Source organism: Neoarthrinium moseri (assembly GCF_022829205.1).
Source record: "Neoarthrinium moseri strain CBS 164.80 chromosome Unknown scaffold107_Wmoseri_CBS_16480, whole genome shotgun sequence".
Lineage (NCBI taxonomy): Eukaryota > Fungi > Ascomycota > Sordariomycetes > Amphisphaeriales > Apiosporaceae > Neoarthrinium > Neoarthrinium moseri.
The window spans coordinates 1-16,398 of NW_026055221.1; the positions used below are offsets into that span (position 1 = coordinate 1).

Here is a 16,398-nt window from a genome sequence, read left to right on the forward strand (position 1 = left end):
GCCTCTGCTTATTGTCCCTGGGCTTTCAGAGCGGGCAGCGACCATTCAACGTAGCCGCTGCGACCAATCTGTGAGACCGCAATGTAAGTACTCTGTCGCCAAGAGACAAGTGCCTCTTCGATTAGCGAGCTTGGTTTGTCCCTGGACCTTTCCACCGCTTCCAGCACACGGGTACCCTCGTCCAACTGTTTCTCTGCCCGGTAGCTTGGGTGTTTCAAGTTTGTGCAACCCTTTGGTACAGTGGACAGCAATCACACAGGACCCAGAGCTCACCGAGACTTCAACCTTATCTTGTCTGCAGGTTCCTGGCAGATCTAGTAACTCGGTAGTATCGCCGATTGGAGTGACATGCGCTTAGGCGCTACGCTGGTGGTCCTCCACCCCACGAGGCCCCAATATGGGGGTAATAGGAGCGCTGCATGAATGGAGAAGCATCAACCCTGGTACGGAGTATTTTGGTATTTTGTGCTTGATTTCGATAGGCTATAGTTTGATGTTTCTGTGGATACATGGTCGTCGGATCGTAGAAACTCCAAGATCTGCTTTGGGACTTTCTCGACTCGTCCTGGGGGTGCTTCAGAGCTGACAGCACCCTGCTCTAGCTGTTCAGAACATGGCCTGATTCTACGTCCCGCCTTTGGTGGAGGCTTCTCTGCTCCCAACTGTCAATCATTCGTGCTGTGTGATCATCCGGAGAATGCAGTCGAGTGTTTTAGACCCCTGTCGTCGGTAAAAGTCCAGATGGTATGCCGTGCCAAGAAATGTCAAGCTTTATTTGGTGGACCTGGCGACTAGGTATCAGATGAATTCTTGAAGACCGGCTATCTTAGGTGTCTCTTCGCAGTATGTCACTTGCTTCCCCATATGCTGTCACACCGCGCTACCGTGCCCAGTAGCTTGAGGTGTTAGCTGCGGCTGCCTCCCCTTACGATTCGTGTGATATAGCTGTCTTTCACTGCACGGGTAAAATGACAGAGGGCGTACCGCCGTGGCAAAGTTTACTCAAAAGGTCGTTTCATGATGCTCTATGCGGGCACGGGATCTCCATATCCTTATGGCATAGTGATCCCCGTTGACTGCAGCCAAGTTGTTCACTCTGGTGCTGGGCGATCAAGGCTGGGCATCATAAATCCCTATGTTCCCTTTCTTCGTGGCGTTTCTGGTTTTCACATTGCCTTCCCTTTAGTTTATAATTGATTTCGCTCTCTCAGGTCTTAATTTGGTCTTTCATCCTCCTCCCCCCCTCCCCTTTTTTCACCTTCTTTTCAACTTACTAGCCAAGAATCACGTTGATCGTGATTTCTTTTAATCTGAATAATTGACGCTTTCGGTCATTTCACTCACTCGCACTTGGAGCCTCTTGGTTCTGTTCGCTCCTTGGAACTCGTTCATCATGGTGTCCACGAAGTATCTCTGGGCTACCGCGCTCTTTGGCCTGGCCATTGCCCAGCAAAACCAGCAAGGTCAACAACAGCAAAATAATAACAATAACAACAACCAGCAGGGCCAGCAGGGACAGCAGAATAACAATAATAACAACAACCAAGGGCAGCAGAACAATAACAACAATAATAACAACAACAACAACAACAACGGCGCCACTGCCACGCTTGACCCAGAAGTCATCCAAACTGGCTCATTCGTTGATGGCACTCAAGACGCAGGTGCAGAGGAGGGTCAAGCCCCGTCTGCGACATCGCAGGACAACTTCATTAACTTCTGCAAGGGCAAGACGTTGACTAACGGACTTCAAGTCCAGGGAGGCTCCTGCAACGGCATTGGTACGTTCAGCGAGGATGTGCAGTCTCAGCACCTCACTAATTGGCAACAGTCATGGGCAACATTCCCGCCAAAAATCAGATGATCTCGTCTATCATCGTCAATCCCAAGACTAATGATCAACTCGAGGAGGGACAGGACTTCCAGATCCAGGTCCAGGTGGACAACTTGGTAGCAGGATCCTTCACCAACCCCGACACCACGTACTATGCCGCACCTCAGGATCTTCAGGGTGGTCAGATCGTCGGCCATACCCATGTGACTGTCCAGGATCTAGGCAACAGTCTGAACCCTACTCAGCCGCTGGATGCTACTCAATTTGCTTTTTTCAAGGGTATCAACGACGCCGGAAATGGTAATGGCCTACTCGCCGCAGACGTTGCGGGTGGTCTTCCAGCGGGTAACTATCGAGTCTGCACGCTGACCTCGGCATCCAACCACCAGCCTGTCATTATGCCTGTTGCCCAGCGCGGTACTCAGGACGATTGCCAGAAATTCACAGTGGTTGCTGCAGGCCAGAACAACAATAACAACAACAACGGCCAGAACAACAACAACGGCCAGAACAACAACAACGGCCAGAACAACAACAACGGCCAGAACAATGGTCAGAACGGTCAGAACAATGGTCAGAACGGTCAGAATGGTCAGAACGGTCAGAACGGTCAGAACGGTCAGAACGGCCAGAACAACGCCGTAAGTATCAAGTCTCGATCTCAGTATTGCTATCAATCACCACCACTATCAGTGCTTGGTTCTGCCAAGTACGAAGTGAACATGAATTCCGGAAGATGGAACACCTTGAGTTAACTTTGAAATGCCAGAACCAGAACCAGGGTCAACAGGGCCAACAGGGCCAACAGGGTCAACAGGGTCAACAGGGTCAACAGGGTCAACAGGGTCAGCAGGGTCAGCAGGGTCAGCAGGGTCAGCAGGGCCAGCAGGGCCAGCAGGGTCAGCAGCAGCGGCAGGTAAGTTGAAATTCCTCTTCCGCTAAAACATGAACGGTCAAATCACGATTCAGTTCCTCGAGACCATTCCTTCCACTCCTACCTAGGAGCAAGGACGAAGTTTTCAATAACAACATTAGCCCCAGAATGCTGACGATGAACAACAGCAGAACCAAAACAACGGAAGAGCTCGCAGCCTCAACTTCTCGCGCCGCGCATGGGTCGCTTGAGACTTGACATAATCTGACAAATAAGGGGACTATACGTAGACTTTTGGTGGGGGGGTTGAGTTTGTTGCGAACGAACACTGCTGTGTTTATCAGATCCGGTAGGCGGGTCCTCGTCGTCGGGGTGTTCTACTTAATCAGTGGGGGTGGTTTGAAATTTCAAACCACGCTCCGGGATGGGGGCAATCCACCGCACGTAGACTGTTTGTTTTAGACGGGATGGGATATTTTTGATTGTATTGCTAGCCAATTCGGACCCCCAAGCCGTACTCCAGGGGATCAAGGCTTCGAAACAAAAGGGGCTAGCCACTCGAGCTGGCTGCGATGGTAACTCCTGGGCACGGCTTGCGGGGGAGTATTGAGTCCATCTTTACTAGGGGGAATGAGAACACGGCCGTACGATACTTTGCTATGCTCTTCAAGTGGTGCCTGTGGTTGACCCTGTTGTTTTGAAACAACCTGAATGAAGTCCGTCAATGAAGTAAGCTTAAATTGTCGCTCCCGATGTTTGGAACGAACATGTTTGATTTCCCCCCTGTAACACTGCCGAGAGGTGACAGGGGCCCCGGGTTTGTCATGTTCCCTCGGATGAGTTGCGCACCGAGCTCTTGCACCCCGTGGGTAAAAGACTGGGTGAGGAATCCGACGTTTCTCATCCGGCGGCATTGACAACCTGCGAGGAACGGTCAATGCTGGAGAATATCTAACTGGGTGTCAGGTCGAATTTGAATTGTCGATCCTCTCCACTTTGAGGCGAAACGTGGTCCCCCAGCTGAAGTCGGATCGGGTACGATAACCGTAATCATGTATGCGGTTTCGTTGAACCCTGGACACCATTTCTTGAACTAGATTGCCAGCTTCCTTCGGCTTCTTCAGCATCTTTGGTGAGTTCGTTATTCGACCCAGATCTCTATTACGGAGGTCTAGGATTGAATGATATTTATACATGTGAGTGCCAGAGGCTTGTTCATTCACTGCATGTAGGGTACAGTAAACTTTCCCCACTCAAGGTGGGCTGTCAGCCTTTCAGAAAGTATAAGCCGCAGGAGTGCACCCAGGTCCTGTAGCTTCGCTTCTCTTCAAGTCATATAGTTGCTGTGCACACAATGGGTCATGTGGTCTTGCAATGCTTTAAGAACAGGATATTCCAACTTCCAGGCACCATGTGTCAAGTCTTGCTCACACTCTTGTCCCATTCTGCACCGAGTACTTGAATAAAGCAGACAAGCCCAACATACGATGTGGAGAACAGTGCTGCATTTGCATTTCCAGACACAGATCTATAAGGAAGCGCACCAAGCGTCAGGGGAGATAGCATCAGGGACTTTTCTCCCGTAAGCCCCCAAGGAATTTGCACGACATCTTTGATTATTGGCGTCTGAAGTCGATGCTAGACTTGACAAGTAACGCGTGGATATCGATCGGTACTTGCCTGCACATACAGCGCAACATATGACAATCGAGAACTTGCTGAAATGGGGTACCAGTTCCACAAAAAAATCATCTAGGTACGCCATAAGCTTGATGACTTTTCGAAGGCATATGAATCAGACACGGACAGATCAACTATCCGCTTACGAGCGTCCTTCAACACCCATGACGGCTCTAGGAATTAACAGCAAGCGTGCACAACGGCATTTATGTTGGTGGCTTCAATTGGCCCATATAAAGCAATAGAGACGACACCGAAAGGGTAGACAGGCTTGGCACAGCATCCACTTCGTTATATGGAAAGTAATCTTATTTGCCTACGCCAGAGAAACGTTTCCTAAAATAACAATTGTCGGCCACACTCGGGAACATGAGCCCGTGAGGCTGGAATTCGACCGCCTAGAGCCGCCATTGACGTTGCACCAAATTTCAAGCTTGTGGTCAGGGCTGAGCTCTGCATTATCAGGAAGGATCAACATCCTTGGCTTTCAGCCCCTGCTGGTGAAGGAACTACTCATTGTTGAGCGCATATGCTGAAAGCAGCCCACTGCTCACGGGAACTACTTCACCATGATATATTCAAGTATTTAAGGGACTTACCTCGTACCTGTATCTGTACGCTTTCCCATAAGAGAAGAAATTATCGAATAATACCAGCGGCATCACTAGCTAGACTCGTTGAGTCATTCGTCCTATACCCCCAGATCTTTGATCAACATGGCCACCAAAGGTCTCAAACTTATTCTCGCTAGCAGTCTTGCATGGACGGGTCTTGTCCAAGCTGCGGTACAGGGGTTTGATATATCAAATTGGCAGACCTCAGTGGACTTCGAGGAGGCTTATTCTAATGGTGCTCGCTTTGTGATCATCAAGGTACCACCGCTCTTCTGTGACTTGGTGGGATCGACAACTGACATATACATCAGGCAACTGAAGGATCAGATTGGATCGATGCCAGCTTCTCAAGCCATTACACCCAAGCCACCCAAGCCGGGCTGATCCGGGGCGGATACCACTTCGCGCGGCCCAGTTCCAGTTCAGGGGCTACACAGGCGACATTCTTCTTGGCCCATGGGGGCGGCTGGACGGGCGACGGGATCACACTTCCGGGAATGCTAGATCTCGAGGCCGGTTCATCTGGACAGTGCTGGGGGTTGTCAACGAATGCCATGGTGGCATGGATCAAGGACTTCAGCGATACGTACCATGAGAAAACCGGCCGCTACCCAATGTTGTACACGAACCCATCATGGTGGAAGGAGTGCACGAGCAACTCGAAGGTGTTCTCCCAGACCAACCCGCTGGTGTTGGCTCGCTGGGCCAGCGAAGTTGGAACGATTCCAGGTGGTTGGAGTGCCCAGACTATCTGGCAGTACGATGACTCCTATCCTTATGGCGGTGATAGCGACCTCTTCAATGGGGATGAGGCGGCCCTGAAGAAGTTTGCCAGTGGCTGACTACTGAACAGTCCTCCTCTAAGTACCTTTGAAAGCCTTGTATTCGATTCGTTCTGCAGAGCGCTAGCACTCTTGTATCGCAGTCAAAGATGACTCACGCAAAGAAGACACGGACAGAGACAGGCTTGTGCTTGGTTGAGCCCTGTTAACAAATGTGAGATGATGTCAATTCGAGTGCAAGATATACAAAGGCCAAACCGCGAGACGAGCTTCCATAAGCAGTGCTTTAATGAGCTGTAAACCCTGAGAGCTCCTAGGCGTACATGACGCTGATACACCGTCCGGAAGTCAGTAGGTTCTCTCACACTCGTCTCCCACCACCAAAACGTCCGCAAGGCGCCCAGGTATCATTTCGCATTCCATTTGGGTGCCTTAGTATCTTGCCGTCGCGGCCCTTGATGTGATTTCCAAGCATGCTGTCGTTGCCGCCCTCGGGCTCTCGGAAAGTGGACAATAGCTGCAGGATGTTTCAACAGCAAACAAAGCTGGTATGGCGCAGAGGTAAGCGCACTTCCTTTGGGTTCTCTCGTACTTGGAAGAGGTCGGGTGTTCGATCCACTCTACTGGCCTTGCTCTTTTAATTTTTCCATTTCTCTCAATGTAGCCTGTCCTTCAGATCATGATCAGAGCGGTTTAGGTGGCCTACATTTCTCGGCACTTAAGATGTGTTATAGAGGTACGATCAAGTCATCCTGTAGAATTTACGAAAGCAGATCAGATTGGTGTTCTCGCGTGCTTGCAGTCATGGTGACAACCGAGACTTGGCTGGCTGTTCGCCGCGTGGTGGCATTGCCAAACGGCTGAAGTAGGGAAGCTTTCTCATATTCAACACGTCAAGTGGAACAAACAATGACCGTGAATAATTCGATCGGCCCAAAAGCAGCGGTTTCAGCCCTATGGGCGCCTGTACTCGAGTGCGCCCTCATTGATGGAATGACTCCCTCGATTGGGGTGGGCTATGCACGCAATCGTAGGCATCAGGAAATCCTGGTGGACCATCTTGGATAACCGCAGGAATTTGGAACGACACTGTAAGCATACTATACTTAAATACGTAGATGCACTGGCTATTATTGTTTCTTGCTTGAAGCACTGAAAATGGCTCTGCTTGACCGACCGTAGGTAGCCCAAGCTTGGATTGCTTGGCTTGGTAGGTAATAACAATCGGGAAGCGAATTGACTTCATCAATCCAGCTCACGGGAGAGCACTACAAATATTACTCCATACCAGAAGGCGAGGTGCCGGGAGCCCATTTTTATCATGATGGCGTCGAGTTGTAGTTCGTGAGGCATCTCCGTAATAGTATACATACATGAAGGCGCTAAACTGTACTGGGTTAAGACGTCGGCAACATATGTCTGTGGCATCCCCTATCCGAATCTGGTCAATAGCTCGCCGACAGTTCGCCTCGGTTGAGCATTCGATCGTCACCGACCCAACATCACAGAAGTTCAATCCACGTGCCGAGCTCGCGAGTGTCCGTCCACCCACCCGTTCTGGGATCGTGGATTAGTGTCATCTCCTTGAATAAGAGGTTGATGTATGCCGCCTGAGCACAGGAGACCTGCCATTCCCTACATCATTCGCTTTTCCTCGTGCCAAATGCCAACACCCCCGCCCCCCTAGATAATGATGGGCATTATCCATGCGCTCCTCGCCTTCTGGAGGTCTCATTTCTTCCTCAGCCTCCCCGTGCCTAGCAAACCGTTCACAGGCCAGACAATCATCGTGACGGGTTCCAACACGGGGCTTGGGCTCGAAGCCGCACGTCACTTTGTGCGCCTGGACGCAGCCAAGGTGGTCCTGGCCGTGCGCAGTCAGGAGAAAGGCAACGCGGCCAAGGAGTCCATTGAGAAGTCGACGGGACGTACCGGCGTTGTCGAGGTCTGGGAGCTGGATCTCTCAAACTATGCCAGCGTTCAGGCTTTCGCTGCGCGGGCACGCAACGAGCTCGGGAGGCTCGACGCCGTTGTCGAGAATGCTGGCGTGCTGACGCAAGACTTTACCATGGCCGAGGACAACGAGATCTCGATCACTGTCAACGTCGTGAGCACATTCCTGCTGGCGCTGCTGCTCGTACCGAAGCTGAGGGAGACTTCGGCGAGGCTGGGCAGGGCCACGGTGCTCACCTTCACGGGGTCATTCGTTCATTGGATTACCATGTTCCCGGAGAGAAAGGCGGCGAGTATCCTAGAGGAAACTGCGAGGAAAGAACGGGCGAGGATGATGGACAGGTCTGTGGCCCTGTCTTTGAATGCCTGTGTCGACCGCTTATTGACACGCTGGTTCCCAGATACAATGTCTCCAAGCTGATGGAGCTCCTTGCTTTCCGAGAGTTCTCGGCGAAGCTGTCTCAGTCCTCCAATCCAGGCAAGATCATAACGTCAATTCGTCAGTCCACCCCCCCCCCCCCCCCCCCCGGGCCTACGCGCGCCGAAGAAGACTAACGGGAGTACTTCAGTAAACCCAGGAGTAGTAGTGACAGACCTCAACCGCGATGTGCAAAAGGGCATCTTCGGCATACCCCGAAGGATTTTTATGAGCTGCGTCGGCAGGACGCCCGAAGAAGGGAGTAGAACACTCGTTCATGCTGCCGAGGGCGCGCCAGAAACCCAGGGGCAGTACTTGGATGATTGTAAAGTGGGCGTGTAAGTCACCAGAACAGTCGATCCATTGCCACAGACTAACGTGAACATGGACAACAGAGTTTCAACTTTTGTGCAGAGCAAAGATGGCCAAGAGACTCAGCGCAGGTTGTGGGGGGAGCTCACCGAGAAGTTGGAAAGAATCCAGCCCGGCATCACGGATATTCTGTAATGGTTCGGTAGAGCAAGGACAATGGCTGTATATAGTAACTTTGCGCGTGATGCCCGAGACAGCAGGCGACCACACCCCCCCCTTCTTTTTTGTACATATTTTTTTTTTCTAATAAATTTTTTTCTCCTGAACACCGTATCGGATTCGTTTGATTACGTCCGGCGTACCCAGCCGGAAGCATGTGTAGCAAGACAGCTAGCATTAGTTTATGAAGAAGACATGTCAGAAATACTACGGACAGGACAGAGGGAAGGACAGACGGGAAGCTCATTTGTCTGGTTCCTTTGCACAATGCACCTTTTCGTCTGGTTTTTGGCGTGTCACTTGAAAGAAGACCAATCTAGTTCCAGAAAGGGGGTTGTCGACGTGAGCAGTCAAGTCTGCCTACTACCTAGGTATGGATGGAAGTTAGTTCCCTACCTAGGTACCTATGCATGTACAACCTGCACTACCGGTAACTTGGAATCAGGGCCACTGGCTTGACTGGCACTGGACTGGGGCCCACCGTCATCCAGTGCCGGGGCCCGCTGCAGCCTCCTCCCCATGTCCGGCAGGGGTTAATCCGACCTCGCCATCCCTGCCCCGAAATATTTCGAGCTTCCACGCACTTCAGCGGCCCGCGACAGCAGCGTCGAGTCGCGCCAGCAATTGACCAGACAAGATACACCCAGCGGCGACCACCTTGACCTTCGCGACCCCAGGGACAGGTTCAAAAACTAAACCTAGACATGCGACCGTAGTCCGCCAGCGATACCCGACAGATCGACACCTCTCCACACCACCGCAGGACGGGCGCAAAACAGCCCGAGCACACAGGATGGCGGCACCAGCCAGCACAGCCGTCAAGTCCCTGGCGGCCAACGTGCTCGCCCACGCCAGCAACACGGGGCGCCAGATCATGGGCTCCAAGACGGCCGTCGTCGTGTCGGCCGGCAAGATGGACAAGACAGTCAAGGTGCGGCTCTGGGGCCAGCGGTGGGAGAAGCACGTGCAAAAGGTTCGTCAGTGAACAGCCGCCCACGCGAGAGAGAGACGGGACACGGCAGACGGGGGAAGGGGAGCACCGCAGAGCTAACAACGCCGGGCGCGAGCCCCAGAACAGAACTTCCAAGTGCCCTCGTACATGCTGGTGCACGACCCCAACAACTCGGTGCGCCAAGGCGACGTGATCAACATCTCGTCGGGCTGGCGGGCCGCCCAGCACGTCCGCCACGTCGTGCGGCACATCATCGCCCCCTACGGCCCGCCCATTGACGAGCGCCCGCCCGTGCTCTCGCAGGAGGAGCTGCTGGAGAAGTACGCCGCCAAACGCGAGGCCAAGCTCGAGCGGCGGGCGGCGCGCCACGCCGAGCGCCACGCCATCCGCGACCAGGAGAAGGCCCTCCGCGCCGAGAAGAGGGCCCGCTGGGAGGCTGCCGAGCGCGAGAGGCTGGAGCGCAGGGAGAAGAAGCTCGCGGAGATCGAGAGCAAGGTCCGGGAAGGGGAGGTGGACTAAGGAGCAGAAACCCCGGTTGCTATGCACCAAGAAAGGCCCGGTTGGCAAGATCACACGGTTCTTATCAGACATTGAAGGTCTGATTGGGAAGATAGAGGCAGCACTGCGGCTGCCATTTGTGAACTGTATATAACATAGTGTACTATATTTGTACTACGGAAGGTCTCAAGACTCGGACCAAATCAATGCATCAAACTCCATCGCACTTGAAAGCCCCAACCCCCTGTCCCTTCCCCTTTTCAGGTATCGTGCCCCGATGCCGAGAACGATCTATCCATCGAACGCCAAGTTGACAATGCCAGTGTTCCGTCGTTCCCTAAGCCCCATGCCTTTGTGCTCCCGTCCTATGTACAGCCGCAAGCCCTCTTTCGTGCCGAATGTGTTAACACGTTCCCTAGCCACCCCGTTCGCCGAACTGCCTCGCCCAATCTTCATACTCCTTCAGGCCTTCTTTGCTCACGCTAGGCCTGATGGTGCCAAGACTGGCTTTGAAGTCGACCAGTTCAATAGGCCGGATCTGATCCATTGTCATGTGGAGTAGCGCCTCCCCCAAAGACCGTAGAGGTCCCATTGCAGCGTCCTTGGCTAGAGCCGTGATGTCGGAACCAGAGAACCCTATGCATCCTTGATTAGCAACCTCCATTATGTGTGTGCCAGTGCGCCCTTGCTGCACTTACCATCGGTCATCACCACCAGCTCGGCCATGTCATGGTCCGTCAAATTGTGCTTCTGTTGGCCAAGTAGGTTCTTGATCTGGGTCATCCTCGTCTCGGGCTCCGGGAGAGGTATGTACTGTCTCCTCACAAATCTACGTCTTGCCGCTTCGTCAATAGCCCAGGGCAGGTTCGTCGCCGCAAGCACCAAGACCCGATTTGCATCTCCTTGCACGTCCTTGCTACCAACTGGACTCTCACGTCCTGCCGCGGCTCTCTGTAGATCACTCCATTGGATTAAAAATTCGGTCTTGATCCGCCGTGTAGCCTCGTGCTCGCCCGAGCCAGACCGCTGAGAGAGTAGCGAATCGATTTCGTCCACAAATATGATACTTGGCGCCATGGCTTTAGCCAGCGCAAACAGCGCGCGGACAAGCTTCTCGGACTCGCCCAAATACTTACTGGTCAAGCTGCTAGCGGATATGGAAAAGAAAGTCGACTTTGACTCCGTGGCAACGGCGCGCGCCAACATCGTCTTGCCGGTCCCCGGGGGCCCGAAAAGCAACATGCCCCTTGCCGGTTCGCGTAGGCCCATGAACAGGTCAGGGCGTAGGAACGGGTAGACCACTGCTTCGCGCAGAGCGTTCTTGGCAATCGTCAAGCCTGCCACATCATTCCAATGCACCTCGTCTCCCTGCACCACGATCTCGTTGAAAATCGCTTTGGCGGCAGCGCTGTCGACACCCGGTGGCAAGTGCTTTAGGACAGCCCTCTTCTTCTTCTCCCAAGTACTCTTTGCCTTCTTGGCTTGGTCATCCTCCGTGGACTCCTCGGACTGCACTTCCAAGTCAGCGGGAACATGGTCCTCCTCCTGTCTGCCTTTGACTTTGCGCCGGGATGATTGAGCGGGGGATGGCTCGTCCTCCGACTCAGACGAATGTTTCGGATTGACAACTCGCTTCTCACGACTCACGCGTTTCCTTGCACTGTTCGGTGCAGAAGAAGAGGCGTGGTCTACGGGTTTCCTCCTGATGGGTACCTCGCTCGAGCTCCTCCCAGAACTTGGCACGTCAGCGCCAGTGAGGATTGAGCTGCGAGCGGCATCCTGAGCGGCTGAGGAACTGCCCTTCGACTTTGAAGATCGGTCTGCTCGACTCGGCATGGGGCTGGACTCCCGTCTTTCGTGGGCTGACAAGTAACTGCTCGAGGCTGCGCCAAGAGCAAGTGCTGATGTGCTGCCGACATGGTCGTCGGGAAATCTAGCGGTCGGCGATTCGGGACTGGATGGGCCAACGCCGCCATTCTCAGGAGATGCCAGTAGCCTCCGCGAGTGTCTATCCCAGTGAGATTGCGGCAACGGCGATGATCTTGGGTTAGAGGTGTCCGGTAGAGACGACCGGCCGAAGTTGTCTCGTGACGGAATCTGCGACCATGCTAACGTAGCTGCCTTGCTTGCTCCTGGTGGCTCGCTTGACTTGGAGACAACCCGTCGGGAGGACTTGGATGGCTTATCCGCCTTGCCTGATCTGAGAGTTGTTCGCATGGTACGCTTATCGGGGCTGGGCGACCTCGAGCTCTTCTTCCTGGGGGCGGAGGCGGCATAGGGCGGTAGTGAGGGCTGTGAGGGCTGTGAGGGCTGCGAGGGCTGCGAGGTCTGTGGTTTCGAAGATGATGCTGCGGAGATGGGCTCAAGGTGGAGGGAGTTGCGGCCGACAACAGCGCGTTCTGACGAAGATCTCGACATGAACGACGGTCTTGGCGGTAAAGGAGGCCGCGATAGCTCCTGGTACGCAACGGCTGGTATAGTACCATTCCCTATCCAGCCCCTCTCGACAGGCTCGACTCCAGACGAGCCACCAAGGTCTCCCGAGGACGAACTGAGCAGCACGGTCTCATCTTCTCGGGATATCCTCAGTGCCTCCAGCAGGTCAATCCTTTCCTTGCATTGTATCTCGAGCGTCTTCAAGCTCTCTACCAAAGTGCGTTCCGTCTCGGTCCTGGGGGTATAGTTGGGCTTGTTTGGGGAGTTCTGGGCGATCTGGTCCAACGCGGTCTTCCAATACCGCGTGGCTTCCTTTTCGTTGCTCTGTGAAGACATGTCAACAGGAGTTGGGCCTCGTCGGTGGGGGTTCCAGGGGCTTCTCACCTGGCTCTCATAGTAGACGGCCGTGGAGGCCGTCAAGTAGCTCTCATCGTATGTCTTTTGCAGGCTGGTCACGCCTTTGTTTGGCCACATGCTTGCTCTGGAGTACGATCGGCAGCGGAACCATGTAGACCAAACGAGGCACCGTCGCTAGCCAGACAATGGCAAGTCTACGGAGAGGCTGCCGTCTGCGAGCGGGAGGCCCTGGAAGGCGGGCCTTTCTTCTCTATCGTGCGTAATATTGCGGACCCGGTCGTCTACCGCGGTCGTTGTGTCCCAGCCTGGTGCAGCAAATGGTCGGCTCAGTCGCCACTTATCGACTTCACTTCTTGGTCGCGCTTCAAATCCAGGTGTACTGCGCTGTACAGAATGTCTTGGCAATAAGCTTCAGAGGAACATCTAGAGATCTAGCCATCAAGCAGGCCTTCAGGGCACAAGTCGATCGCCGTCAAACGTCGGGCTCGCAATGGAAAACAAGCTGGCGTCCGGGGAATGCAAGCTCAAGGACGACGGTGACATTGGCTCGCAGCCAGTGACGTCGTTCTCCTTCTTCTTAGTGGGGTTGGACTCGCAATGCGCCTGTGGCTGGGGCGGCCATGGGTTCGACGAGGGGCGGATTAGCGCCACTGGGCTCTCTGGGTAAGGCGTTCTTCAGCATAGGTAACCCAAGTTGACCAGCGTGACTAGTTAGGCACTTACATAGTACACGCACATCCACGACTATATTATACGTAGCGAGAGCACTTTGGGCATATTTTCAACATTACGGCCTTCGTGGCTGGGGACAAGTTGAGCGTCTTTCCTTTGGCAGGAATAAATGCCCAGGTGCCCTCGCAGTAGCTCGGTTCTTCCGGTCCCTCAAGATAACGGCCAGCTTTTGTAATAGGATGGCTTCACACAAGCCCAGCCCAGTCCCGTGCCTTTCGTTCAAATCAGCCCCTTGTGTCCTCATCTTCATCTCTAGGAAGTTTCATCCCCATCATGGCCAGGATGTTGCCAGCAGGCCCGGCCATGCCTGCCTGACTCTTGAAGCTCTCTAGTAGATTCTTGGCCAGGTTGTAGTCAATATCCACCTCTTCATCCTCGCTCTCCTCGTCGTCGTTGTTGACAGATGGCTCCTTGCCCTCTGGCGTGTCCCTCGTGGAGTCGCCCTCTTCCTTTTGTTCTAGTGCCTTCGGCTTTTCCGGGGTCGGGTCCAGCTGCAAGGCCTTGTGTTCATTCAGTTCAGCCTCCATCTGCGCAGCGAGCTGCCTGATAGCCTCGTCTTCCTCATCATCGGGCCCCTCCACCAGTTCAAGCGGTGCTTCTCTGGGCTTGTTTGCACGCTTGGCACCATATGCTGATGTAGGTTTCTCGTCTGACGGCATGCCCATCATCTCCCTCATCATCTTGGCAAACTGCTCCTCATCGAAACTGACATCCCGGTCTTCGTCCTCGCTGTCGTCCTCCTCATCATCTCCGTGCTCGGAAAGGTCTCCGTCGTCGTCGTCATCAAAATCCATATCGTTCAACTCGGCACCCTCGAGTCCCGCAGAGTCGTCGTTCAGGAACGCCTCGAAACGCGACACCATCTTCTGGAGATCGGCCTGAGTTGCAGAATCTCCAAACCCCGTGGTTTCCGCTCCTCTGGGTCTGCCTTTGCCGTCGAGCTCCTTCTCAAAATCTTCAAAGTTAATGTCCATCCAGGAATCACTGTCGTCTCGGGTGGCATCCGGCCAAGACTGGATGGTGGCGTCATCTGGGAGAGCCTGCTCGCCGTCTTCGGCAAGATCCCGCAGAAGGATAGCGACTTCCCTGGTGATCCGCTTGTCCTTGGTCTCCGCGTTAGTGGCCAGCATCTCGAACCCACTGGTTACCTTCATGCCCAGCTGCAAACGATCGAGCTCTTTCTGAGAGTTCTCTGCGCCCGAACCATTGTTCTCTGCGGCTTCGATGATCGAGCTCCACACGGGCGGCTCGCTGAACCGCTGGGACTTGAGCTGCGCAAAGAGCACTCGGGTAAACTTGACGCTGACGGACACTAGATCCTGGGGTGGAAAATTGAGCTTGCTAGAAGTAGAGAGGAGGGATTTCATGGAAACGGGATCCCGGAGGTAAAAGGCCTCGACGGCCGGGGCAATGGCGGCGGGCTTTTCATGTAGGATATATGCGAGCTTTCTCGGGATCGTAGCCAAGGAATGGTGCCTAGATGCCTTGATCTGGCCAGGGTACTTCTCGAGACGGTAGAAGGCCTCTGCCTCGATGAAGGTGGAATGGACAAGAGAAGATGGCTTTTCCTTGAGACGGGCAGCAGCGTCTGCCAAGGTCAAGGGTCGTCTATCGTGGGTGCCCTTCCCCAGGGGGATTATATACAGCTTCTCCTGATGGATCCATACGCGGTTGCCGTCAATCTCCGGGCTCAACCAGGGGGGCAGAACATTGGCGGCCTCGACCAGCAGGAATTCGCCATCGCTGTCAAACACCCTTAGCCACAGGTTTGGGTGCGACTTGGTCAGCTCGCGGAGCAAGTAAACGATCAACCACTCGTCCTCGACCGAGTCGCCATAGTAGCTTAGGCCATGGAGGTACGCGAGACCTTGGCCACTCTTAAGCTCGAGCTGCAGGCCATCGCGCTGCCAGATGTAGTCTTTGGTCAGGCGACCGGCGAGCTGGAGCGCAGCCTTGCGGGTGGTTTCCAGGGCGGAGAGGAGCTTGCGGGCTTCTAATTGGCTGTCGAGGATGAGAAGCACATACTCGACACAGTTTTCAGGCAGCTGCCGCGGAAAGTCCTCGAATCCGGCTTCAAAGAAGTTGCCCTTCTCGGCAGGGTCCTGCTGCAGGTGGCCCGGGGCTTCAGAGGACGACATGGCTGCTCGTATAGCCTTTGTCCACCAGCAGAAATCCTGTGGTGGTGCTGCCAAGATGGAGCATCCAGTCCGTGCTGAACGGGACGGGATACCTTTGGCAAGAGGCTCAAAAGTAGCGTGGTGAGCTGGGATGGCGTCGGTGCAGTCGGCGAGCTGTGGTCCACAACCACTAAGTCGCGTACCTAAGTTAGTACCTAGGTACCACGCAAGTGCCTAGCTCAACCACAACCCTTTGACGAACTGCCGTGAGGTAAAGGGAGAGAAACCCTGGCAACCTCGGACCTGGGACCTGGGACCTGGGACCTGGGCCGCCGGGGAAAGCTATACCATAGTACCATGGAAACAAACGATTTAATTAGTTACACCGACCGTAACGGGGAGAGGGAGGGGCGGTATCGAGTGAAGCTCACTGGGGGGTTAGCGGGGTATCTTTCTAAGTTGGCTTGGGTTCGCGCTGGAAAGCCGCAAGATTTCGGGTGCTTTGATCACCCTGCGCCCCTGAAAAGCGCGTCTGAGCCAACGACGCAGCAAGGAAGGCGCGTCTTGGGGGACGACCCAAACCTCCGCTCAGCTACGTACCGTACTGTGTGAAGCCAGCG

General features: G+C 54.2%; 6 protein-coding genes across 6 annotated transcripts; 4 read left to right on the forward strand and 2 right to left on the reverse strand.

Annotated features, from left to right (window-relative positions):
- Window positions 1-1,393: 1,393 nt before the first annotated feature.
- Window positions 1,394-2,589, forward strand: JN550_013200 (uncharacterized protein; the record flags this gene model as incomplete). The annotated part of the gene is made up of 3 exons (XM_049311761.1): window positions 1,394-1,781; window positions 1,832-2,179; window positions 2,528-2,589. 3 exons carry the CDS (start codon window positions 1,394-1,396, stop codon window positions 2,587-2,589), a joined length of 798 nt encoding a protein of 265 aa, XP_049164800.1.
- A 2,515-nt stretch (window positions 2,590-5,104) lies between these two features.
- JN550_013201 (uncharacterized protein) lies at window positions 5,105-5,844 on the forward strand (the record flags this gene model as incomplete). Its single annotated transcript, XM_049311762.1, has 2 exons — window positions 5,105-5,260; window positions 5,314-5,844. The coding sequence occupies 2 exons, from the start codon at window positions 5,105-5,107 to the stop codon at window positions 5,842-5,844; spliced, it is 687 nt and encodes a 228-aa protein (XP_049164801.1).
- A 1,630-nt stretch (window positions 5,845-7,474) lies between these two features.
- Window positions 7,475-8,662, forward strand: JN550_013202 (uncharacterized protein; the record flags this gene model as incomplete). Its single annotated transcript, XM_049311763.1, has 4 exons — window positions 7,475-8,079; window positions 8,139-8,236; window positions 8,307-8,493; window positions 8,551-8,662. The coding sequence occupies 4 exons, from the start codon at window positions 7,475-7,477 to the stop codon at window positions 8,660-8,662; spliced, it is 1,002 nt and encodes a 333-aa protein (XP_049164802.1).
- Window positions 8,663-9,479: 817 nt separating this feature from the next.
- On the forward strand, window positions 9,480-10,157 carry JN550_013203 (uncharacterized protein; the record flags this gene model as incomplete). Its single annotated transcript, XM_049311764.1, has 2 exons — window positions 9,480-9,663; window positions 9,760-10,157. 2 exons carry the CDS (start codon window positions 9,480-9,482, stop codon window positions 10,155-10,157), a joined length of 582 nt encoding a protein of 193 aa, XP_049164803.1.
- A 394-nt stretch (window positions 10,158-10,551) lies between these two features.
- On the reverse strand, window positions 10,552-13,046 carry JN550_013204 (uncharacterized protein; the record flags this gene model as incomplete). The annotated part of the gene is made up of 2 exons (XM_049311765.1): window positions 10,552-10,772; window positions 10,835-13,046. 2 exons carry the CDS (start codon window positions 13,044-13,046, stop codon window positions 10,552-10,554), a joined length of 2,433 nt encoding a protein of 810 aa, XP_049164804.1.
- Window positions 13,047-13,885: 839 nt separating this feature from the next.
- Window positions 13,886-15,799, reverse strand: JN550_013205 (uncharacterized protein; the record flags this gene model as incomplete). The annotated part of the gene is made up of 1 exon (XM_049311766.1): window positions 13,886-15,799. The coding sequence occupies one exon, from the start codon at window positions 15,797-15,799 to the stop codon at window positions 13,886-13,888; it is 1,914 nt and encodes a 637-aa protein (XP_049164805.1).
- Between the last annotated feature and the right edge of the window lie 599 nt (window positions 15,800-16,398).